General features: G+C 40.5%; 1 protein-coding gene across 2 annotated transcripts; it reads right to left on the bottom strand.

Moving 5' to 3' along the window:
* On the bottom strand, window positions 1–27,026 carry C1QTNF3 (C1q and TNF related 3). Of its 2 annotated transcripts, none has more exons than XM_003363859.5 (6): window positions 25,962–27,026; window positions 20,270–20,381; window positions 17,802–17,956; window positions 14,670–14,799; window positions 4,626–4,725; window positions 1–2,045 (listed from the first exon to the last, which is right to left on the bottom strand). In XM_003363859.5, exons 1-6 carry the CDS (start codon window positions 26,262–26,264, stop codon window positions 1,886–1,888), a joined length of 960 nt encoding a protein of 319 aa, XP_003363907.1. In that variant the 5' UTR covers window positions 26,265–27,026; the 3' UTR covers window positions 1–1,885. The 2 variants fall into 2 exon arrangements, with proteins under 2 accessions (XP_003363907.1, XP_001500263.1); XM_001500213.7 differs by having other exon boundaries at window positions 26,181–26,681.

Here is a 27,026-nt window from a genome sequence, read left to right as displayed (position 1 = left end):
TTGTATGACTATTAAACTTTATTAAAAACATTATAAAACAGTACATTTAACAAAGGTGTGTTTATTTCCATCTAATGCTCGTTACATTTTTCTCGCCTTAGTTTTATCTAAAACCAGGCTGACATTTTCCTCTAAGGCACTTTGTTAGTAGCATACGTTCTTTAGATATGAAATCCCTTTGAGCAACATGCAACATTCAAATATCTATTGGCAATGCACTTCTATGAAATATTTATGACATTCACTACTAGGAAACCTCAACCCCACGACCCCACAGCCCCAGAGAGGAGGTGGGAGACGTAGACTAAATCACGAAAACATTGCCAGTCGAGCACATTCTCGCTAATATCCATTCACTTTAAAGTAGCATTGCATGTGGATTCAGGAAGAGTTTAAAATATTTGAGGATCAAAAGTAAAGGGTCAAACTGAGCATGGAACATGGTAAGTTAGCCAATGGGGCAGCCCTAATTAGTCCTCTCCACTTCTAGCTGTAGGAAGTCATCAGTACAAGTAAATCCATAGTTAAAAAGCCTTAGTGGGAATTCAAATTGTAACAGAAAATAAATTAAGAGCTCATTACTTCTAAGGGAATTCATCATACGATATTTGTCAGATAGGCATCTCTCTAGTGTGTTTTAAATATGACTCAACATCAGGCTAAACATATATCCCAATGATGGTTTCTTTGCTTAGAATAAACTAATTCTGAATACTATCTTCAGAATTTATGGCACATTCTCAAGCATATTGTTTTGGTAGCAAATTTAATCCTTTGAGAATAGATTGTAAAAGTCAAGTGGCATAGCTGCTCTGTGGATATTGACTAAATATGGTAAGTAGAGAAGTTTTATCATTTTTTATTTAAAACAGGTTAAGAGATTTTCTTATATGTCTCCTAGGTGGAATACCCTTATATTTTGTATCCATTAGTTTGACTGTCTTTGACTGAGTTTACAGCACCTGCTATATGACATGTCAGTGTGTGTAAAGTTTATTATGGTAATTTCCAAATTGAGAGAAAAAGTGATTATATCTGTACTAGGTGGACCTAAGCTCAGCTCAGCAGGTTCTGCGAGCCAGAGTCAACAATTTCTTTTCCGGTCTAAGAAACACAATGGAAAAGAGTCAATCTGATAAAGCCAGGTAAGATAAATCCAATTCTGGATTATGAGAAAAGTCTATTTCAAAAGTTACAAGCCATTAGAAGTCAAGATTTAATTATATCAGTATCCTTATAAAAAAGGAGGAGTCAATTATTTGTGGGCATTGTAAATACTTTGGCTATCTAAAAGCTATCTGAAATTACTAAAATATATATATATTCTCTATTCATGAATATTGACCCACTGGATCAAAGTGTTACTTCCCAGTCTAGGCTTTGCTGTGTTTAAATGTTTTTGGTACCTATGTCCTAGCAAGTGCTCCTGTTCTAGCCTTGGTCCCATCATAATCACTGCACCCTATTCGCTAAAACGTTATAAAGAATGATGAACCCAAAACCTGAGCGGTTCCTTAAAGGTGCTATTAAATTAAAGATAGAGCAGCCAACCTCTTTGTAAATGACTTCTCTGATGGGAACAATTATTTCCAACCTGTATCAAGAGGGGAATTCTCTTTTAGGTGCCTAAGGAAGAGTGATGAAGATGCTGCGTATATTAGTCAAGGTCACTTGGGAAGACTGTCTTGTGGTTTATTCTTCTGAGCCCCTGAGTCGTCCAACATTATTGGTGCACCTGTAGCATGGTTAGCAATGTAACAATAAAATTAAAAAAAATTTTTTTAAATATAGCATGTAGACCTATGAACTCTAATGTCCCTAAGATCATAACAATACCAGCTCAGCTACAAGTCTTCCCCAAAGTGGAGCTGGTCTGTTCATATATTTACTTAGTTTCAAAGAGCAGGAAGCCTGCAAAGGTGGAGAAGCGCTGGTGGTCCCCATGAAGAGCGCCATTGCCCATTCTTAGCCAAACTTCATCCCCTTTGGCCAGCTTCAGCACTGCATGGTTACTGGATGTATCTGATTTCCCCTTTGTTTCATAGCTGGAAAATAAAAAAGGCACCAACTACTTAATCTTTGCAGTAGAAAGCCAGCTCTTTACCAAAACCCATCATTCCCTTCTCTCCCAGACTCCCATGCATTTAGGTGTAGTCCTGTGATTAAGTTCTCTAAATAGCATATGAACAGAAATAACATGTGCCACTTGTAGGACTGGCCCATACAACTCTCACAAACACCCCTTTTTGCTCCTTCCTTACTGTGACTGTCTGGAATGCTAATGAGAGGACCAGAATGACCTTGGAATCCATATGTTGAAGCCTGAGTTCTTGAAGACTGTAGAGGAGAACTCTCTTTCTCCTGCCCCAACCTGGGACAACCACTCTAAACTGTTCCATGAGAAGAAAAAGAATTTCGATTATGTTCAAGCCATTACATGGAGTCAATGTTACAGCAATTTAGTCTACCCTAACTAATCTAGAATTTGGTACTGAAGGAAGGTGTTGCCATAACCCAAACTAAAATATGTTGCATTGGTCAGGCAGAGAGCAGTGAGGAAACAAATATTGTGGGCTGGGAAGCTGGAGATCCACCTTATGCTATGGCAAAACACTTGAGAAAACGCGATAACTTGGAAGGTAGACCTAATGCCTACCAATCCTGTACACTAAGAAAGGAAGTGATTGGAAAAAGCCGAAATACTCTTTGCTGCTTTTAGAAAGATGTTTCTAGAAAAGATGAGCTCAGACAAGAACTGATTGAAGAAAAGGAAGTGGAAAGAGAGAGTCTAGAATGTTGGGGTCTAATAGGGTTGGAAAAGCCAAGTGGTTTTACACAAGAAAGGGCAGCGATAAAGTTGATGTCTTGCCATTAAGATTTCTCATTCTTTCAAATAGACACAGCCTGTGACACAACCTGAAGGATTAAAAATATTGCCTTGCTACCTAAATCTATTGTTTTAGAAGGCTTCCTGATAGCCATCACTGAGTAGAGAGAGAAGGGCATGAGGACAAGGAATCAAGGAAATAGGCTGAAAAACTGTCAAGAAAGAACGTTAGATGTGGTTTGCTAACATATATAACTAACTGGTAGCAAACACAGCAAAAGCCTGCTAGTTTCTGTGGAAACAGTATTACCCTACAACCCAAACCTGGCCTAAAGGGGACTTTCGACTAAATACTGTTCTTAGCCCTCTAATTTGTACCAGCAGAGAGTGGGCTGTGAAGACCCCCAAGGAGAACCTACCTACCTTTTAGATGTGGCCATGGAGAAAAATAAACAAGGAAGACCCTCCCAGAGACGGAAGCCAAATGAAAGAGAAAAACAGTCAACGTGCTGCCTTGCTGGAAAGAAGTGCTCATCACCCAAGATTCTGGGCTTTAAGCTGGATGCATTATCTCAGTTTAGGCTATCTCCCATGAGGGCAGAGATGGAGAGAAAATTATTCTGTATGTAGGAAGAAGGGTTCAACAGATATTTGCTAGCCACAGGGGCAGAGAAGGCTAGCTAGTCACCAGACCCCATTTCTCCTCTTCCACAGAGGGGCTCTACATTTCCTTGCAGCACCTGAATTGGTTGGGTGGAGTTAAGGGTGGAGAACAACGTGACTAAATTCTCTGAATAGATAGCTGATGCCTAAAAAGCCCTACAAGTTTGTTGCCCTCTACCCCATCTGGCTCTCGCCATGTCAATGATCCAGCGAGAATTTGGAAGTCAGTTTTATAGATGGCAGAGCTGCTTTCATTGTCTTGTGTCCCTCAAAAAACCAGGCAGAGCAAACTCCCTTTCAACCTCCCCACAATCCCTTCTCCACCCTTTCTGCTGCCCCTTGTCCTCCTCCAACCTGGAACAGGTCAAGAAAAACAGAGTTCTGGTTCATTCCAGCTGATATATTCTGGATCTCTTTGTTGCCGCAGCTTCACCCAGTTATCTTTTTCTCTTCTGGTATTTCAAATACATCCTCCCACTGGAGGCCAGGCTCCAGAAGAAAATATGGCAATCCTCACAAGTCTTCACAAGTAACAGGGAAAAGATAATAGCCACAAAGTTTTTCATAGATAAATCATTGCCCATCTAATTATGAGAAAGGGAAAGACGTTGGCTCTCTGCCTCTCTCCCACATCCAAAGCTTACATCAGAGCAAGCTTCAATATTTCTTTTTAGAGTTTTTTTCCAAGGATCCTTAGGGCCAGGTTACTAGGATAAATATCAGAGCAACAGCACAGCCTGCAGAGAGGGACCTACTCCCAACTCTCAACCAGTCAGCCCACCAAGATGGGAGAGGAGGCCATCGGGGGCTAAACTCTAGACAAAGTGGGCAGGAGAAAAGGTAGAGGAAGATGGAAACAAATAATGAGTCAAGAAAAGAATACAAATGATTAATTATAGGGAGTATAGTAATTGGCTTAAGGCCTCTTATCAACCTGCTGATGCTCAAGTTCATGAGATTGACTTCTTCCCAAATAGTTATTTTAAGCTGGGCATATGTTGGTATATGGGAGTTCTCAGTGAGGATGGAGTCCAGGTCAGGTTCTGTTGATTCCTATATGCTTCCCTGGCATTGGCCATCCTTTGAGCAAACGATGGAGGTGTGGATGATACTTATGAGAGAAAAGATCACCCACCTGTACATGCTGAAGACTGTATTGCCATTGTGCATGAGGTACACATACACTTCCTCAACATCCTCGTGCTTCATCATGCTGAAGGTGAAGAAATACACACCTGAAAAAGGCAGGTATTTGTCCATGTTTATATTAACATATTGTACACTGAGAACCCGGAGATAAGGTACATGAATTCACCCTTATTTTGTTGCTATTCTATGGGGCATATGCTTTCCTCTGGGTCTTGATTTGTATGAGTGTCTCTTTCACCTTCAAACACCTGCTTTCAAATTTTTTTGAGACTTTCTCAATATGTACACCGTGTATCCCTAGTAAGATTACAAAGTCTTTAAGGGAAGGCGTCTACCTCATTTTGGGTGTATCTCACTGCCTCCACTTGCCCCTGATGAAGTGCTTAGAGTGAAGTACACGCTGTTCCTTGGTGTAGTATAGATTATCTGTCATCAGCATCCACCACAGGACTCATATTGACAAGACACAGAGCCCTGCATGGACCAGCACATGGCCCTCTGTAGCCTAGTGAAATGAGCCACGTATAACATTGCAACGGATGAGTGCACTCAGCACAGATATTAACCAAAGATAAGGAAGTGCTGGAGCACAGACTAAATGCTTATCCGTTCTAAGGAAATACTTCAGCGATCTCTCATGTTACTAGTGTAAGTCAGTGAAATTACATACAATAAACACAAAGATTCAATTTTGATTCAGCAACAAGACCTTGTGACCAGAATCTGAATCCTTCTCATTTGAAAAAGACCAACATACTTTAAAAGATGTAAGTTTTCTTCTAAGATTCAAGGGCTCCTAATTGAAAGCAATTGAATATGACCTGATCCACTATAAGTGCCAGTGTAGAAAATATCTTCACTGAATGATTAAGAAGAATCCAATAGCAGAGAGAGGAGAGAAAAGGAAAATCTTCCCAGCTCCAAATGAGCTTGGATTTGAGGGTGTATTTTGGAAAGATGAGTGAATATACAACAGCCAGGTCTTATTGATATCCATGCTACATCTTTAAACTAATGGCCTCGTCTTAGTCTGTTGGAGTTGCTATAACAAAATACCATGGACTGGGTAGCTTATAAACAACAGAAATTTGCCTCACAATTCTGGAGGCTGGAAATTCAAGATCAGGATGCCAGCATGGTTAAGTGAGGACCCTCTTCCAGGTTACCGACTTCTCACTGTATCCTCACATGGCAGAAGGGGCTAGGGTGCTCTGTGGGGCCTCTTTCATAAGGGCACTAATCCCATTTATAAAAGCTCCCCTCTCATGACCTAATCACCTCCCAAAGACCCCACCTCCTGATACCATCACCTTGAGAATTAAGTTTCAGTGGTTGAATTTTGGGGAGACAGAAACATTAACATTCAGACCATAGTAGGCCTTCTAAGAGAAAAAGCCAGGAACATCTTTAAAAAAAAAAAAGGCACCTATGTTCTTTTCCAAAAGTGTAAACAAGTAAGATAGAAGCTGTAACGGTGTAGCCGCCCCTGACGCAGGGAGGGTTTATAATCACTGGAAAAGGCTTGCCAACAAACGGTGACCCGGAGGTGAGAAGGCCGGTTAGCCCATGATGGGTAAGACCTCCAGGGGGAGGCAACCTAAGCCAGGCATCAGTCGCCCGGGGGCACACATGGATAAACGATATCGATATCGGGAGCAGGAGGAGCCGTTGCCTAGGAGGCCTTGCCTGCTCTGAGATAAAAATATATGAGCACAGCAAAAACATGATAATATCAAAACAGAGGCCGAGGGAGGGCTCCTTGAGAAATCACTAAGAATTCTTGGCATCTGCTAATTACTTCATCCAGAACACCTGTGTATGTTTAACAGATGTAAGATATGTATATATTGAAACGCTGGTTATAATAAACTCAGAGTGGCCATCAGCCCTCTCTGCATCTATCCTGATGTGTACATTGGATTGCGACACCGACAAAGGGTACCATGTTGATCCATCTGTTTCTGAGTCAAGTGTAACCAAATAAAGAAGTATGATTATGCTTTATTTAGTTCCAACCATGCATATTCAATGTGCTTGGAATAAAAGAAATGGTACAAAAATCAGTCATGCACATTCATATGCCTAGAGATTTGCTCACAAATGAAAAAGAACAAGCAGATAAAAATTAGAGGACTCAAAGAAAGCAGTTTATATGTATTTAAATTTTTTATGTTTTCCAAAACTTCACACTAGATACACACACACTCACACACGACAATTTTCAATGCCTCAGGAAGATAAAGCTGGAATCAAAATGACGGGAAAAGATATTAGTCTTCCTGAAAAAAAAGATGACTACTCTGAAAAAGAGATTGCAGAAACCTTTCAGAAAGAGCACACTAAGAAACTCAATCGTGAATAAATGAAATGCTTAGAATTGGAAATTCAGAAGTAAATACATATTATATCCACACATGACTTTTCTTTGCAAGAGAAGGTAATGAAAACAGAAGCAACACACACTATGGTTTTAAGATCTTTGTGTTACTCTAACTGCAACAGTCAGCCTTTTCTGTCTCAGTACTGCCAAAGTTGAAAAGTAAAAAATAGTCATTTTGCAATCTATTGGATGAGGTTTACACAGTAAAGTGGGAGTCAAATAGTGATTGTTATTGTCAGAATGCTGTCCAGCCCAAGAGAATTCTAACAAACTACTAAATCCTTGGGCCTTGTTGGGGCCCAGGGCAGGCCACCCCAAAATATCCCACAATATCATATTAATTATTTTGAATTAAAGTGACTTGAGAAGCAAAAAGGGTTTTCTGCCCCTCCTGTCTCTGTTCCCCCTGAAAGCAGGAAATAATCTCACGTGTGAAGATGCTCTCCATGCATCCTGATTACCAGAGCTGGGGAATTCGGGGAGAGAAGCCTGCATCAACAAACTTTACTAATTTACTGCCTCAAGCCTAAACTCTGCTTAAATTCCTCACTATTTATATGCCCCAAACCAAAGTTATTTTCTCCTGTCAATTCTTCACAAATTTATTGTTTCTTTGTGTAAAAGGTATATATACTGCCTGCTTTGTTCACTCTCTAAGCACCATTTCTCTATGATCTCCAATACAAACATATTAAACTGGGTTTTTCTCCTGTTAATCTAGTCCAGCCACAAGAACACAAGAAGAGAAAAAAAGGGATTTTCCCCGCCACGAAGTCCTCAGTTATAAAGCCATTGTAAGCAATGGAGCTATTGACAGGGAAGATCCGGTTACTTACGTAATCTGTGGCATACACAGTATTTAACAAAGTATTTATAGGGAAATTACAACATAAATCCGTAGAGCAGAAAATCACATAAGAATGTTTAAAGCTGATTGAAGTGTCATGAAAGATTGCTTCTATCACGTCACATGTCAGTTCATTTCTGACTTTAGCTGGGTAGAAAAATAAATCAAAGCACACATTAAAGCATTTGCAAGAATTCTACCATGACCACTGCATCCATCAGAATTTTCTTCCTTTTCCTTTTGGATATCATATAGAGAAACAAGGAGAATTGAAAACAAACACCAAAAAAGTATCCGTGTTCTGCAAAATAAGGAGATTGAAAAAAAATCAATAAACTTAAAATACCTGTAAGTCCTATCAAATGTAACAGAGAGTAGGCAGAGTTGCATGGAGGCAACATGGGGGCTGGGCAGGGAGTTCTGAGGAGGCCACATGGCCGCAGATCTCAAACAGTGCCAGGAAAAATACACTTCCTGATGGAGAAGGGCCACTCTGGAGTAGAGATGCTGAAAAGAAGCTCCTGTGAACAGGGCTGGGATGAAGCGAAAGTTACGTTTTGGGAGAAAGTTGCTAGATAAAGTACAGAAAGGGTAGAAAGTGGTCCTGCAGTGGCAGATCTCAGAATCTGCCAGCAAAAATAAGGCTCCTAAAGGCATGGGAACTGGCAAGTTCAAGGATGGTTTCAGAAGTTTTCCTCGACCCAGTGCAGTCTGGGGAGGCAGAGGAAGTGTGGCCATACAGAGAAAACAGAGGAGCCGTACTTAAAAGAATCAGTGAGGCCCCTGGCAGCAGGGAAGAGAGCCTTTGAATTACCAAGCCTGGAAGGCTGCCAGCATCCCTCCTTCTCTCCAAGAAACTACTGTGTATAGCTGGAAAATCCAACTCATTCAACCATCAGTTAATTTCAGAAAGTAGAAAATAACAGCAAAAATTACCAATAGATGAAGACCAAGAGGAAATGCTGTCATGTAGCAGAAGAAAAATGTAACCAAATGTTCCATTGTGAGTTTAAAATATATTAATGAAGCAAGTATCTCTCTGAAAGAATATTATGAAACGGAATGCAAGAACTCATGGTAGAAATGGCCAGAGAAGAGGAGTAGCTGAAAACTGGTACATCATAGAAAAAGTCAAAAGAAGAAGCATCATAGAAAGAAGACAGAAGAAACAAAAAGGAGAATTAACCCTCAGAAAAGACAATTAAGGATACACAAGATGGAAATAGAAAAAGCAAACAAAATGAAATGGAAATAAAGAACACCAAAAGATTAGAGAAAATAAGATATAGAAGACAGACTAAGAAAAGTTAAAAACAAACAAAGCATAATCAGATTCCTCAAAGAAGTTAACCAATGGTGTACTAAGGTGCAGAGGGAGGGGTGAAGGATGGCAGGAGGAGCTGGGGGGCTGCTTGTGAGTAGTCCACTCACAGGGGAGGAGTGTTTTATCACTGATATTGTTTAGAATTGCTGGTCTATGACAACTAAAATCTAGCTGACTTTTAACTGGTTTTATTATAGTTTTAAAATATTCTATAGACAATGCACCCTCTTATTACCTAATATCCTAACACAAGTCACACTGTTCCCACTGCCACCCCATCTTAATAAAACAATGAGAAGAAAAAACAGTATTTATATTTACAAATATAATTTAAAAAACCTTCCTGGACAGAAAGAAGGCTTATACCCACATAGCAAAAGGACATACTGCATAGCAGGAAAAGTTAACCCAGGACAATCAACACTTATCCTAGAAAAATCATTGAACTTTGAAGTTAAAGAAAGAATTCTTTGAGAAGTCAAGCAAAAAATTAAACTACTTATAAGAGGAAAAACTCAGACTTATTTTGGAATTCTCCAGGCCCAATCCCAGAAGACTGGGCAAAAAAAGAAAAAGAATGTCATTCGAGGTTTTTTGGGGGGTTTTTGAAAGATTTTTTTTCCTTTTTCTCCCCAAAGCCCCCCGTACATAGTTGTATATTTTTCATTGTGGGTTCTTCTAGTTGTGGCATGTGGGATGCCGCCTCAGCGCGGTTTGATGAGCAGTGCCATGTCTGCGCCCAGGATTCGAACCAACGAAACACTGGGCCGCCTGCAACGGAGCGCGCGAACTTAACCGCTCGGCCACGGGGCCAGCCCCCTCAAGGTTTTTATATGCAGCCAAGTTTACAACGAAGAGTTTAGATTTAGAGCATGTAAAGTCTCAAGGAATATTGATGTCATAAGCCTTCTTCAGAAAATAACCAGAGGATAAAATTTAGTTAAAGATGCCCAGGGAACTTTGCTAAAATGACTAATGGGGAACATTGAATATGTTAAACTGCAGAATAAGTCTAAACCAGTCACCCCGGGTTGAGAAGCACTACTCTAAACGATAACTGACTGTCTAAAGCCAAAATGGTAGCAATTTATTGTGTGCTTACAGCATGTAAAACATTAAAATGTGCAGCAACAAGAATGCAAAGGATGAGAGGGAAGAATTAAAAACATATTTCTGCAAGGTCATTATACTACACTTTAAGCATTCTGGTATTATTTGAAGGTAGATTCTGACTAATTACCGGTTAATACCGTAAACCCTAGGGCAACAACTAAAAAATAATTTAGGAAAGAGGTTTAAACAATAAGTCAACAGAGATAAAATAGAAGAAAAAATGTGCCCAATTCACCAAAGAGATGGGGAAAAGAGAAAATAGAAACAACAGGTAGGGCAAATAGAAAACAGCATATCAATAATGATAATTGACCCAAACATATCAATAATTACATTAAATGCAAATGATCTAAACACTCCAGTTAAAGTACAGAGATTTTCAGATTAGGTAAAAATAATCAAGATAACTGTATGTTGTCTACAAGAAAACCACTTTGAATATATAGAGATTGGTTTAAAATAAAAGGATGGAAAAATACACGGTGCAAAGAGTATCGAAAAGAAAGCTGGAGTAGCTATAATATATTAAACAAAGTAGACTTCAGAAATATTATCAAGGATAAAGAGAAACATTACATCATGATGAAAGGTCAATTCCGTAACAATCTAAGTGTCTTTTAACTCATGAATGGATAAACAAACTGTAATACATCCATTCAATGGAATACTACATAGAAAGAAAAAGAAACAAACTATTGGTTCACACATGGACATGGATGAATCTTAAACATATTTTGCTAAGTGAAAGAAGGCAGACCCAAAAGACTGTATATTGTACAATTCCATTTATATGACATTCTGGAATTATAAGGATGGAAAACAGATTAGTAGTTGTCAGGGTTGAGGTTTGCAGGGGTTGACTACCAAGGGATAGCAAAAGGGAATTTTGGGGATGATGGATAATTCCACCTGATATCGTGGCAGTGGAGACTCATCTCTATGCGCTTGTCAAAACCCATAGAACTATACACCACAAAACATGAATTTTGCTGTAGGCAGAATTTTAAAAATTCAATTGGAATGTCAGGGAAACTCAAGATGAGACTGTGACAAATAAATTAGCTGTGTTACAAATGAATGAAGTAACCAAGCTGAAGGGCATGGGGAAGAAAGGATGTGACAGTGTTTTGACTGAATACTGTAAAGATAAAAAGAATTGTAAAGAAATATTATACCCTAGTTGGTAAATTTGTTTCTCATGGGATACGGGTTAGAAATTTTGTAACTATTTTATTTTTATACTAAGGTTCAACAAGTAAGTAAATATATTATAGATTATGAGAGCCAAGTTTCTCACTATCAAAGAAAGAAGTTACAAATAAAGCGAATGCTGGAATGAACTCAGTGGTGCTGGATTGGAGACAGATGTATCATAATGAACTCATGTTTGTTTATTTGTTTGTTTCTCAACACACAATATCTATATAGATACATAGAGATAGAGATATGTGTCTGTGTATGTGTTAGTACACAGACATATATTCCTCAGCTCTGTCCATTAACAGGACTTAGAAACGGTGACATCCCAGTGGCAAGGAGTACATCTGGCACCCAGATCTTGGTTTCTAAATACCAAGCTCCAATAAAAGGAACCAGTGCTCCTTGGAAAAGTGGATATTTCCAGAGCCGGGACAGGGAAAAATGCAAGATGAGCCTGAAGCAGCTTATGGTGCTATAAAGTTAGGAAATTGTGGGGGGCTGAACAATGGCCCCCAGATATGCCCATGTCTAAAATCCTCAAGGCCTGTGAATGTTACCTTATATGGCAAAAGAGACTTTGCAGGTGTGATGAAGTTCAGGATCTTGAGATGGGGAGATTATCCTGGATTATCTGGGTGGGCCCACGGTAATCACACTGTCATAACAGAGCCACGGGAGAAGTCAGAATCTGAGAGGAGAACGTGATACGACAATGGAAGTAGAGATTGAAGTGATGTAGCTGTGAGACAGGGAACAGCATTCCCTCTAAGAGTTGGCAGAGGCACGCCCCTAGAGCTTCCAGAGGAACCAGCGCTGCCTCTGCCTTGACTTTAGCCCGATTGGTCTGATTTTGGACGTCTGAACCCTAGAACTGTAAGAGAATAAATCTGTGTTCTTTTAAGCCCCGTAGATTGTGGTAGTTTGTTACAGCAGCAATAGGAAACAAATATAGAAGTGCTCAAAAAATAAAGGATTGGGGCATGTAAAGGACACGGGAGCCAAGTTGAAAGTGCTCCCAATAGCCAAAGCTGGAACAATGTGAGCAACGTAATAAATGATGATAGTATGGAATGTTATAATCCAAAGGAGACAATAAGTGGACATGAGTCTATACTGATAGAAATAAATGATTGCATAAATAAATAAAAAGGGGAGAAGGAACAACCCTCCCTTACAGAATAATTCTGATTAATAAATATAGAAGAAAGGAATGAAATAGAAAATCACCAATAGAACATCACAATTATAATTGCTGTAAGCAAAATTCACTAATGGTGAAAAACAATTGGTGGCTGAAAGTTTGAAGACAAAGAGGGTATTTTCATAGCCTCAAAGTATCTCCCTAAAAATACGTATTAATTACAATGGAAAATGGGGGGCTTTAGTGGAGAAACCTGGCAGACACTACCTTAATCAAGTGATCAAGGTGAACACTGCCAGTAATAAGATTTATCAGCATCAACACCCCCAATATGACGCATAGAGAAGAGTACATCACCTCCGTATTATTCTTCTCAAAAGTCATAATGTCAACCTAATCACGAGAAAACATCAGACAAACCTCAAATGAGAGGTATTCTGCAAAATGCCAGTACTTTTCAAGACTGCCAAGGTCATGAAAGATGAGAAAAGTCTCAGGATCTGTCCCAGATAAGAAGAGATGAGGACGACATGACAGCTAAACATAAGGTCAGATCTCAGATTGGTTCCTAGAACAAGACAAGGACATAAGTGCAAACCCTGGTGAAATCTGAATAAAGTCTGTGGTTTAGTCAGTAGTATTATATCTAGAGTTTCGTTTATTCATTTTATTCATTGTAATTTGGTTGTATGAAGTGTTAACATTAAGGGAAGCTGTTTAAAGGGGATATGAGAATTTTGTAATATCTTTGTAACTCACCTGTATGTTGAAAATTATTTCAAAGTAAGAAGTTTTTTTTAAAAAATAGCATTTTTTATCTATCAAATGTCCAGACATTTGAAAGCACAATTTGTTGATGAGGCTATCAGGAGACAAGTATGTTCACACCTCGTCAATAGCAGTATATTGGTACAACCCTAGGAAAGTAATTTACCAAAACTTATCAAATGTACAGATATGTGTACCCTTTGATGGAGCAATCTTATTTCTGGTATTTTAGCCTGCAGATAGACCTGTAAGTGCTCAGTTACAAATAGTATATTCAAAGTTATCCATTGCAGCATTGTTTTTACAACAAAAAAATGGAAACAACTCAAATGTTCAGCAACAAGGGAATGATTGAATATACTTTGGTACACCTAGCTGTAAAAAAGAATGAATGGGGCCAGCCCCGGTGGCCTAGTGGTTAAGTCCAGTGCACTCTGCTTCAGCAGCCCAGGTTCGGATCCCAGGTTCGGACCTACACCATTCAACTGTTAGCGGCCATGCTGCAGCAGAAGCTCACATAAAAAGAAAAAAAAAGAGGAAGATTGGCAATGGATGTTAGCTCTGGGTGAATCTTCCTCAGCAACAACAACAAAAAAGAATGAAGCAATGATATGGAAAGATCTCTAACATATACTGTTAGTTTAAAATAAGTAAAGTACAGTCAGAATGTGGAGTAAGCTAGCTTTTATGTAAAAACAAGGAGACAAAATATATTTGCACACCTTTGCATAAGGAAACTGTATCACTTTTAAAATATGTAAATATATTATCTACTCAATTTTTTAAAATTAAAAAAATAGGATCAAGCCTTCTTGGGGATGGCAAGGGGAGGACACAGTTAGGAGACATTCAAACTGTGAGGGTTGTGACCTAAGAACTTTTAAAGTCAGAGGTAACTAATCCCTCAGGGATTATTTGGTTCAGTTCAAATCAGAGTCAATAATCTTAGTAACCATGGCCACCACTTTTTTAAGTGTTTTTGTCCTTTCAGATTCTAATTCATCTACTTTGAAATTCAACAGAAATCTATACATTGACCTGCTTGTTTTAACTGGAATCAGAAAGACTTCTTAATTCCTTTAGTGTCTTCCTTTCTTTGTTCCCACTCCCTTCATCCTTTCTTTTTCCTTTCTTCCTTCCTTTTTCCCTCCCTCTCTTCTTTCCTGCCTTCCCTCCTTCTTTCTCTTTCTTGATTGCTAGACCGATTCATTTAGTCATTCATTTTGCTAGACTGATTCATTTATTTTCACATCTCACCTGATACTGGGGCCCCAAATCTACCAGTCATGACATCAAAGAAGTTTCCGATGTTGGTCTCAACACTGCTGAAGATGATCCCACTATTCTGATTGGTGAAGTGAGTTGCCAGGGAAGCCATGAATGCAATCTAAGGAAAGAGTCAGCAATAAATTAATAGGCAAGTTTTCTTAAAGAAATAAAGTGTTTATACAGGCAAGTTTATTTCAAATTTTTGTAACAACAAGATTGGAAATAACTTAAACACTAATCTATAGAGAAAGAATTAGTGAATCGTGGTAATTTCTAACATTTTTATGCTACGTAGCCATTAAAATGATAATGTACATCAACATTTCTGAACATGTGTTGCAAGGAACATTAGACTTTAAAATGCTTTATGAAATATTAAAATTTTATTATCAAGTAATACTGGGAAAATTTGGATGAAATCTTCTGCTTATAGCTATTAAATGCACATGGCATATTAAAGGATCTGAGAAGCCCTGCAGCCAAAGAACTTTTTAATTTTGTTAATACTGTATTATTTTCCCCCCAAAAGACATCAACTGTCAGTCCCACCCCTCTACACATGTCTGGGGAGGGGAGAAGGGCTGGAGATTGAGTTCAATCACCAATGGTCAATGATTTGATCAATCATGCCACGTAATGAAACCTCCATAAAAACCCCTAAGGACAAGGTCTAGAGAGCTTCCAGGTTGGTGAACACGTGGAGATTTGGGGACAGAGGAGAGCTCCAAGAAGATGTGACAATTCCGTGCCCTTTCTCCATATCTTGCCCTACACATCTCTTCCATCTGGCTGTCCCCGAATTATATCCTTTTATAATAAGCCAGTGAGCCACTCTAGCACATTAATCAAACTCAAGGAGGGGGTCATTGGAACTCCCAATCTATAGCCGGTTGGTCAGATACACCGGGACTTGCAACTGGTGTCTAAATCGGTGTCTTAAGGGTCTAAAGAGATCTTAACCTGTGGGATCTTATGCTATCTCCAGACAGATAGCATCAGAATTGAGTTGAATTGCAGGACACCCAGTTGCTGTCAGAGAATTGCTTGGTGGTGGGGAAAAACCCACACATTGGAATTGTACCACCACTGGAGACTCACATTTGAAAGTCAATGCCAATCCTCTGTTTAAACGAGGCTTTGAGACTAAGTGAATTAGATCAATAAATTCTTTAACTTGCTAGGATTGTCTGTCTTCAATGAAAGGCGTTTTAAGGGAGCGGGGTGGGAGAGGAGAGAGATCAAATGACTTGAAGTCCTGGAAGACAGAAAGGATTTGGACAGTCATAAAGACAGTGGAGGGTATTAGATGCAGAAGGATGGAGAAGGGGTGACACCAGACGAGAGATTTAGAAATGGGAATGAAGGGGCCTGGAAGTTGCCCTACTTCATGATCTGCCTGAGACCAGCCTTCTTTCTTCTGTAATGCGTCCTTTAAACATGGGAAAGCAGTTCTCCCAAATGGTTGATTCTATTGTAGCTGTAGGGTAGAATAAGCTAATGGAGCAAATTTAGTAGTTGCTCAGGGTGTTTTCCATTAAACCAGCTATACCTGGGTCTCCTAGCCATGGTATAACCATTCACAGGTTTGTGGTTAGGGTTTCCAGCTTTGAGAATGTTTATAATCAACCTTATTAGAAACGTTTAACCTGGCCAAGTGGCATCTGTCTCTGTCTCCTTTTTTGGAAAATTTACACTGGCATATGGATCCCAGATTGCTAAAATTATTTAAACAACATTCACTAAAAAGTTACAAGATGGCAAAAGCAGTTGGCGTAACCGACAGGACCTCTTAGTTTACATAAAACCCAAGGCCCAGAAAAATGATGGAATTCATCAGTGGTCAAACAACTGCCGTATAATCCCAAATAAAAGGCAAAGTTTTCCCCAATTGATCTTTGAGACAAAAGTCGCTTTGTATTCTAGCTCTTTAAGTCTCTCATGTTACAGTATGTTCTCTCAATTACTCTATTTTAACCACAGGTTACTTTATAGGAAGACATCCTAGCTGGAAACAATGCTAATAAAAAATGCTAGGTCTCGATGTTGATACGAGTCCCTTGGAAGAATCAACTTTATAAATATTAACCAAATAAATAAATAAATAACCAAGACTTAGTAATTTGCAAGTTTTAGACATTATTGGCAATGTTTGCAAGTTTTAGGTATTATTGGCAACAAGAATTTTGAAGATCACTTAAAAAAGGAATAAAGAATGAATAAATGGGTACTTGAGCTTGGTCTAAAATATCCAATTATAGTCTCACAAATGGATTAAAAAAACTTTAAGGGGCCGGCTCCGTGGCCGAGTGGTTAAGTTCACTCGCTCCGCTGCGGCAGCCCAGGGTTTGGATCCTGGGCGCGGACATGGCACCACTCATCAGGCCACGTTGAGGCGGTGTCCCACATCCCACAACTAGAAGGACGTGCAACTAATATACAACTGTGTACGGCGGTGGGGGGGTGGGGGGGTGGGGAGATAAAAACAGAAAAAAAAAAAAAGAGATTGGCAACAGTCGTTAGCCCAGGTGCCAATCTTTAAAAGAAAAAAAACAAAACTTTAAGCTAAAACGAATATGATCTGGTCAGGCAATCTGTGGGTGGATGACTCAGAAATGAAATGTCTCTAGTAATAAAGAAGATACTGACGAGAAAAGTTTAACTAAAAATTGCGCCACAAAATCTGAGTTGATAGAAAACAATATTTATATATTAGGGTTCATGTACGTGATTTAAATATGTAAATATAACAAAATTAATAAATAAAATATTATATGTAGACATTTGACCGTTCCATGTATATACCTAAAAGTTTATATATTTGATTGCCAAAAACCTTTTGATTTAACAGATCTTCTCATTTGGAAAATGGGAGATGAGCTGATATGCAGGGTTGCCCTGTATTGGGTTTAATGAAGAAGTTGAATTTCATCCTTCATAAATTTCTCTTTTCCAAAGAATGATTTCAACACACTCTGAACAGCATAGGCCTTTTGCAAACATTCTGTGTGGAGATGAACAAACCGAGACTCAGGTTTACTGAACACAAGCACTCCCGATTCCTGGAACCGGATGGTCAGGACAGTTTAGAATTCACCTGGAGATCTGCCGAGGATGATTTACCTGCAGTTCTGGTGGGATCCCTGGGTGGCCCTTCTCTCCTTTGGGGCCATGCTGCCCCCGTTCCCCTCGTGGCCCCAGGTCACCTTTGTCTCCTTTCTCACCTTTGGCCCCTTCATGGCCAGTGGCTCCATTATTGCCATTGTTTCCATGGTTTCCTTAAACAACAAGATACCATCATGTGAGAAAGCCCATTCACTCATACTCACCATCTATTTTTATATAAATGTAGCCTCTTTCTTCAAAAATGTCTAAAGTCAATTGTAAAAGCAGACCATTTGAAATAACCCCAAATATAGCCATGAGAGCATCTCAAGAGGGATCTCTCTTAAATGGGACACTGAAAACAGCCTTAGATGCCCTTAAGGCTCCAAAGCCTGTTTTTCCTATGAAGCAAGACTTGGATGAAAAATTGCGTAGAAGACCGATTATCAAAGGCTCATTTATAATAGCAAAGGTCAGAAACCACCTAAACGTCCACCAATACTGGACGGGGCTAAAGAAAAAAACCAAAACGTACCTCCTAGTAAATGATGTTATATAGTCACAGAAAAGAAATGCTGAAGAAAATAGTTAATAATATACATGACACTTTCAGATAAAAGGGTTGTGAATCAATAGGGATCGCATGATACTGTGTGTGTATCCAAAGACGAAAAGGGACTAGAACAAATTACATAAAAATATTTCCAGTGGGTTTTTTTTTTTTCTGAATGGATGAAACATGAGTGATTTTGGTGTCATTGTATATACTTTTCTGTCTTTTTGAAGTTTTCTACAAGGGACGTGAACCACTTTCATAACTGAGGGAAAAGTAAAATCACTGATAAAAACTATAACAATAATTTCGAAAGCAAGACTTTGATAATGATTTCAACTCTTCACTTTGCCACTAAAAGACCATTTTTGCACCGCTTCTTTTATTCTTATGTTTGTTGAATTTCAGGCCCTTTCATGTTTATTTTGCATGCTACATTTGGTCTGTCTTGCAATCGATCCCTCCAAGTGGATGAACTTTGACTATGTTTACAGGTTAATGTGCTAATGACGAAACTGTCCACTATGGGGAACATTCAGCCAGGGCCAGCCTGTCCTGTAACCTCAGAAGAGTTTAAACCTGAGAAGATTTTACAAGGGTCTGAACATCCCCTGTCCCTAACCACTGCACCTGCTGCCTGGTGCCCTTGATGTTCGGTGACATCGATTCCAAGCCAACAATCATAGTTTAAAGTCTAACAGAGTGTTTTCTTATTTTAAATTTTGTTTCATTTGAGAAGTCACTCAAAAGTATTAAAAAAAAAAAATTAAGCCTCGGGGCTGGCCCCGTGGCCAAGTGTTAAGTTAGCCTGCTCCACTTTGGTGGCCCGGGGTTTTGCTGGTTCAGATCCCGGGTGCAGACATGGCACTGCTTATCAGGCCATGCTGAGGCGGCGTCCCACATAGCACAGCCAGAGGCATTCACAACTAGAATATACAACTATGTACTGGGGGGCTTTGGGGAGAAGAAGGGGAAAGAAAAACAATAAAAATAATAAAAAGGGAAAAATTATTATTAAAAAAATTAATTAAGCCTCATTTGGTAAATAGTAACATCAGTGGGGGTAAGTCAGAGAACAGCAAGTGAACTTTTGTCAAACCCTGAGAAAAGCTCCTATCCAGGGAATTGATCTGCATAGAAGGAAGACATTACTCCTCCAGATAGATATGGAAGTCCTAGGGTAGAGGGGACTTGGGCTGCCCTTTCCTTGGCTGACCCAGGATACCAGCAAGTTCCCCAAACCTGCCATGCCTGGGGCACCATTCAGTAGAGTAGAGATGGCTGAATGGTGGTTCTAGAGGGGCACAGTGGAGCTCTACAGCATTCCCATGCCACCACAGGGAGCTGGAGTCCAAAAATGTTGCCATGAGCCGGAGAGAGGCACGAAAGTCAACTGAGAGACAGTTGAACACGGAAAGACCCTGAGGCTAGGAGAAGAAAAACTTAGCTGGACCAAGAATCTGACAGAAGGATGTGTAGCTCAGTGAATGGCACCATGGAGATGCCTATAACCCAGACCAGTAAGCTCTCCTCTCCTCCCCTCCCTGACTTCCTAAATTCCTTGAGGATAGATATAGTGAATCATATGAACCATGCTGTGGCAGAAACCCTGAAACAAGAGTATGTCCCAACTAAGATCCCATATTTCCATACTCGATGCTGGTGAAGAGACTCCCATTCTGTGAATCTGGTGCCCAGGGTGCCTAACACCTGTGGGATTCCATGAATGATTTAGATAATAAATACTATAGAGTTTAGACTGTTCCACCCAAACTGACTCTATGAACCCAGTCTACGCAACTGTCTTGGATTTTTCCATGTGTACACTTTGGATCACACACAAGTGATCTCAGATTATTTAGGTTCACCCTTGCCTCCTATTTTGGCCCCATCTGCAATTAGACAGGCAACAACACATCTCTCTCATCTTTACCTGGAATGCCAGGGGGGCCAGGAGGTCCAGGGGGGCCTTGGTAGCCTCGGAAGCTGTAGTCTCCATGGCAACACTTGCTGCAGTCTGGGGGCAGTCCTCCAGTTTGTGGAGACTATAAAAAGATACAAAGAGAAGCTTCAGAGAAAGGTACTTGTGAGTAATTAGGACTTTTGAATTTGCTCTGGTCTTGGTCCCTAGGTAAGTTTCACACCAAAAGACCAACAATGTCAGAAAAGATGGGATGGGGTTGGGATGTCAATGGCGAAGTCAAGGAGTAGCTAAGGTGAGCTGATGGTCAAAAAGAAAAGGAAAGGGGAGAGTTAACAGAAGAAAGTGCTGTTTGGAAAGGAGAGTGAGTCGGGGTGGGGAGTGGGCATGTATATCTAGGATGTACTTTCCTGCTGCTACTGATGACAGCAAAGGGGGAAACTCTTTTAGAAGTGGACTGGGAAGCAGTCCCTCTCTTTCCCAACTACCAGTAGCTCAGATGACCCTCAAATGATAAGAACTATCAGCTTCAAACATAGTATGACCGTATTCATGATACTGTGCTAAGAGTTCTTAGAAATTCTGCATTGTAACACTAGTTTTTTAAACAGCCACAACACACTTAAATTGCCTTAGAAAATTAAGGAAATAAAGTGTTTGTTAATCCAAGAAATTTTTATTAATTATCTACATCTTGAAACAACTTTAACTTCCCCTTATTAAGTATTTAACATGATTTGTTTCTTTGCATTCTGCTTCAAAATTTAAAGTGATTATCTCATTGTTCGAACCAATATTTAATGAGTACTCACTGGGTCTAAATGTATTCAAATATGACACTGAATTAAATGCTTATTTATTCAAAGATAAATTTCTAAAATTTGTGCTTTCTGTCAAGGAGCTAGAGATCTAGAAGAAGCTGATTGACAGAAGAGTTAGAGTTGCTTATAAAATTTGGAATCTCATCTAAATTGGCAACTTGCCTTTAATTATATCATGCAAAATACTTGTGGATGGAGCTGGCCCCATGGCGGACTGGTTAAGTTCCCGTGCTCCGCTTCAGTGGCCCAGGGTTGACAGGTTCAGATCCTAGGCGTGGACCTACACACTGCTCATCAGGCCATGCTGTGGCAACATCCCACATAGATGAACTAGAATGACCTACAACTGGGATATACAACTATGTACTTGCGCTTTGGGGCGGGGGCGGGGAGAAAGAGAGGAAAATTGGCAACAGATGTTAGCTCAGGGCCAATCTTTTCACCCCCCCCCCCCCAAAAATACTTGTGGAAACATTCCTAGACAGGAATTATAATTCAATGGTTTTTGAAAACAGCATATTGTTGCTAAGGTGTTCATTTAAAAAAGGAAGATGGGGGAGAAGGAGGAAAGAGGAGAGGAAGAGAAAGAGAAAGGGGGAGGGAGAGAGAGAGGAAAAAAGAATTTAAAATTCAATATTTCTCTATCACTAGAAATCCAAGCAGAAAAGTGGATCATATTGCTGCACATTTAGACATTTTTTTAAATAAAAAATGGACTTGGACTATTTCCTTACTCTCTCATTCCTTTTTTTCTAAAAGTTTCTACCAGACTATTCTGGGGAAATGCAGGACAGTATCTGTGGTCCAAGATTCTCCTGCAAGAGCTAAGAGTCCAAGTCTAGGGGCTGGCCAAGTGGCATAGTGGTTAAGTTCGTGCACTCTGCTTCGGTGGCCCACGGTTCACAGATTCAGATCCCGGGCACAGACCTAGCACTGCTCATCAAGCCACACTGTGGCAGCATCCCACATAAAATAGAGGAAGATTGGTACAGACGTTAGCTCAGGGGCAATCTTCGTCACACACACATAAAAAGAAGAGCTCAGAGTCCAAGTCTTGAGTGATTAGATGCTACGATTTGGAGCAAAATCCTAGTCTAGTCTTCAGTCCACCAGACCCAACCCTAGACAGGAATGGGAGTCTATGAAAAACTGGTGGAGGAAAAGAAAATCAGCCAAACCAGTTGGTTTGAGACAAGGAATTCCAGACACTTGGAAAATCAGACACCATGGCCAAGCCCCACCTTCTAATCCAAAAATGCAATCAGAGAATAAGTATTCCATAATTTCCTGGTATGATTTTGCTAATGTGAAATACAGCTCTTTAAGCTCCAAGAAATCCAAAACTCTGCCAATAATGGATTTTAGGGAAGAAGAAGGGAGGAGAAGGAGGGAAAATCCTGAAACGGAGCCGTTTGTTTAAGAATAGAATTGAAATACTGAAATGCTAAGAATATCACGAAGATGCCTGGACTAGAACCAGAACTCCTATCTCAGTTCTGTGTGACTTTCCTCCAGACATCATTTTTCTCGTCTACTAAATTACAGGATTGGGTAAGATGGTCATGAATTTTCTTTCCAGCTCTAAAACACAAAAGGATATTAAAGTCTTTTCCAAAGCCTCAGATAATGACTTAGAAAGATTTCGTTTTTAAAGTCTAGTATCTGGGCATGAGAAGTTAGCTCCAGGAGATAAGGTTGATCTGTACCAGAGCTAACTAGGACTGCAGTGCATGCCCAAGCCACTTGGGGGCACTTTGAGAGCGTAGAGCTGCCATCAAAACAGGAAGAGACTTCTGGTTGCTACTTGCCAGGCACCTCCTGAGAACTCTCCTGCAACATTTCACAGCAGGTTCCTCCCTTGGGCCTGGCCTTTCAAAGTTCAGTCAAATGGAGCAATGCTTATGAGCCTTTTGATGGACTCAGAACAAGTTGGACAGGATGCGTTAATTCAGAAGTTTTCCCCCAGGTAGAGGAGAATGACGTACTAGGTAGTTACTATATATCACCCCCCTGAGTTTATCAAACCCTTTCCATAATCAGGTTGAATTTGAACACCAAAAGCATGCAAAAGGGCAGCACAGGAGGAGGGAGGTGTCTTAAAGACCAGTTTGGTCCGTTCTGTAGATGGAGGCATAGAGGCAGCTATTGCACAATTGAGCTCTGCTATTAGTAGGTGACTTCTAGGAAAGAGAGTCCACAGTTCCTTCTTTAACTCAAGGAAGAGGAATGAGAAAGGAGAAGGGGTGTGGGAAGAGAGAGAGAAAATTGTTCAGGAGGAGGAGGAGAGATTGACAAAGGTGAATGACGAAGAGCTGCAGAGAAGAAATAGCAGGAAAAGGGAGTCCAGGTCTGCTCACCCCCATCTCTGCACACTCTAATCCGCCACGAACCCTATGGCCAGAGTCGTCTTTCTAGAACACAAACCTGATCACTCCACTGCCTTGCTATGAGTAAACAAACAAACAAATAAAACTTTTGCTGGCAGAGTAACGGGCCACCAGAATCCTCCAGCCTGGCACTAAGATCATTCGATGCCTTCCTCCCGCAGCTCAGGAGCTCCAGCCACAGCTGCTCCTCACGCCCTCTCTCAGGTCTCTTGGCTGTAGCACACATTTTTAAATTGTATTTCTTCCTTGGATAGCCATCCTTATTGTCTCATCTTTTGAGATCCAACTTAGTGGCCACCACCCCTCTGACACTTTTTCCCCACTTGCCTTTTGTGCACTGACTTTGTTCATCATGTGGTATTTATTTATTTGTTCATTCATCCCCAGAGCCCTTCAGAACTGTTTTAAGATGGGAGCTTGGGCCTAGTTATTCCCATCCTAAAGCTTGACACATAGTAGAAGCACAGGAAATGATTGGTCAAAGAATGAGTGAGCAAAAAGGAGAATTAAAATGAAAGAAGAGGGTTGGGGGAAATGAGGAAAGAAGGAAGAACACTGGACAATCCTGAATTCAGTGTGGGTCTCCGTAGCCAGTGGTGGAAGAGTTGTATTGAAAACCTTTGGACTATCAGTGACTAAGTCTCCTCCGTATCTTCTCTTAGTGGTTTGTTTGGAAATACTTCAGGAACCCAGGGGACTTTGAAACTCCCCCTGGCTCCAAAAAGTCTGGCTTCACAAAAGCCAGAAGTTCTCTTCTTGACCCCCTCATCTGATTCAACATGCTAGATGCCAGGGGGACTAGAAGGAGGGGTGGGGGAGAAATGTAATTTGGATTTCAGTGGCCTGCTGGGTGTTGGTTGCCAAGAAGTATTGACCAATGACAGCCTACATCTGCCTTCTTCTGCCTCTGGGGGCTCATATTGCCATGGCCAGGAAGGACTCAGCAAAGATCCCATCTATTGAAATGGAAAGTCCAGATCAAGGCTTGGACAAAACTGAAAATAAATATCTTTGCCACTAAGGAAAACACAAATTAGCCTTAATCATTCTTCAGCCAAAAGATTGCCAGATGAAAGGACAATCTCTAAAAACGGCTTTCGTATTTTAATGGGATTTTATTTATTTAATAGGATTTTATTTATAAATCCTATTTTAATAGGATTGTATTTAGGGGTTATAATTTCTTCCGTGGCTCTCCAAAGAAGCAATTTTTCTTGACACAGCCCCACAGAATGGTTTGGGCAACTCCATCGTGTGGTTGAGTTAGAAGCCCCAGGTTAGTTCCAGATCTACAGCTGATTGTGTGTGTGATCTTGGTCTGATCACATAACCGGTTTCAACCCACTTCTGAGTCTGTGGTAGGAGGGGTTTAGGTTTCTACTGCATGAACTTCTTCAGGGTCTCCTTAATGCATGCGAGCAGTCAATTCTTGTAGTAAAACCTATTTGTTCAGAGATCAAATACACTTCAAGGTAATTCTCCTTGCCCCCTTCATCTGATTTCAGCGTGCTTGATACCTAGAAGGTAAATTAAAATCTATTTCTTCCTTATGTTGCACACCTGAAACTAACATCATGTTATATGTCAATTATACCTCCATTTAAAAGAATTTTTTACATAGTTAAAAAGATAAAGTCATATAAAAACAATCTCTTTCTTCCTGTTCTTAATGTTCTCAATTATACCTCTATTTAAAAATTTTTTTTACATAATTAAAAAAATAAAGGCATGTAAAAACAATCTATTTCTTCCTGTTCTTAATGTTTTAAATTAAACTGAATTTCACGAATTTGCCTTTCACTACACTGACACCTTAACTCACTCCCATTCTACCCTAAAAGAGTTAAAGATGTTTCCTTAGGTGCCGAGTTTATACTCCGAGAAATAAATCAAATCCTCTGTGATTATCAGGCATTCAATCATACAATAAGGGTGGCTTCAAAAACACACAGTCTTTTTCGTTTGTTTTAACTCTTTGGTCCTTTTTGAAACAAGGTGAACATAGAGGCTTAGCAACCTAGAATGCCATAAATCAAATAAAAAAGCCTGGCATGAAATGTCATAGTAAACTCACGAATCAAAGGGCAGCTGCTCCCTGCTGGGAAAAATTAAGAAAAAAATTAAGAAAGTCTAACTTTCTTATGATCTGCCGGTGGAGGTCTGTCTGTCTACAAAGGTCAGCACTCCTTTCCACACCAGCAGAGCAGGAAAGAAACCAAGGCGCAGCACGGCAGGGAGCTGGCTGCTGTGCTCTCCTTTCTCAGGGAGCGACGTTGTGGCCCCTCTATATCCCAACACATCAGTGCGACTTCTGCTGATTTTCTGACAGACACCCACAGTCCCCCAAGCATCCCAGAGCCCCCCAGAAAGAGACCCCCAAGCAGCGCAGCCAACTTCTCGAAAGCGTCGATCCTAGTAATCCCAGCCAAAAGAAGAGCAAGAGCAACAAAACTCATCAAGCTTTCCCAGTAATCCTTAAAAGAGAATTCTAAGTACCTGGCCCCAGAATGGGGTGATCTGGGCTAGGTCATCTACCTCGGGGTGCGGTAGCTCATCTGGTCTCAGGGATTTTAGGTCTGTAGAAGTGTTATTATCCACAGTCCCAGTTTTAGGATGGCTCCGCTCTCTCACTTTCTCCCTTCTGGAGCCGCTATGGACAGTCTGCTGGTGGCTTTGCACTATTCTCGCCACCACTTTATTAGCTCTTCTGCTCACCTCCATGTATTCATCTTGACACAGGCAAAATGGGAGGAAAAGCAAAGCCAGCAGGTGCCAATAGACGAGTTGCCTCCTGAGCATGATTCTCAACAGAGCCACAGAGCCTCCTGGAGAACACTGCCGCTCCAGGCGCGTTGTCTCCTCACGCAAGTGCCAGGGCTGGAGATGAGAGCTGCTGCCGGCCGGGCGGTTTTATACTCCGGTGTGTAATAAATAAGGCTGCAGACACGCCAGAGGGAAAGCAGTCCGCCTCCCCAGGCAGAACAGCCCCCATTCATCACTTTCCCACACCACAGGCGAAACGGATTTGTGTGCACAGCTCCCAGTTGGTGGGATTCAAAAATGTCACACCTTGGCACGTTCTTGTTAAAGTGTGAAGAAAACATGCACACAACCAGCTGGAAACAGGGAGCATGTGTCCAGCGGTTTGCTTTCGCGATTAGACATGGAAAGGCTGTGCCTTCGCCATCTAAGACGCCTGTTGGAAAAACCTCCTCTAGGGCTTGCCAGGAAATTCAGGCTTAACTGCAGCAATTCCGACTGAAATGACAGTGGGAACCCTTTCAGGGCAATCAAGGGAGCTCTTGCACTCTGGTTGTACAGTTAATATTTCCCCCGGGTGGCCCGCTTAAAGAAACTCATTTCCCTTCCCAGACACTAGCAGCAGAAGGCAATTGGGGGACTCCAGAACACTGAGCTGGATTCAGGTGCAGAGTCTCTGGGTTCAGCAAAAGCATTTCCCCGTCCGAAGTTTAATTTCCTTTTCTCTTGCGTTTCCAAAAGCCAAAGTTAAATCAGAGTTAACCAAGTTGCTTATTTCCAGATGAAAATACATCCTGCTTT

The sequence above is a fragment of the Equus caballus genome, chromosome 21 (genome assembly GCF_041296265.1).
Source record: "Equus caballus isolate H_3958 breed thoroughbred chromosome 21, TB-T2T, whole genome shotgun sequence".
NCBI lineage: Eukaryota > Metazoa > Chordata > Mammalia > Perissodactyla > Equidae > Equus > Equus caballus.
The sequence above is the reverse complement of the archived record's forward strand: the minus strand, read 5'-3'. Positions and strand labels throughout refer to the sequence as shown.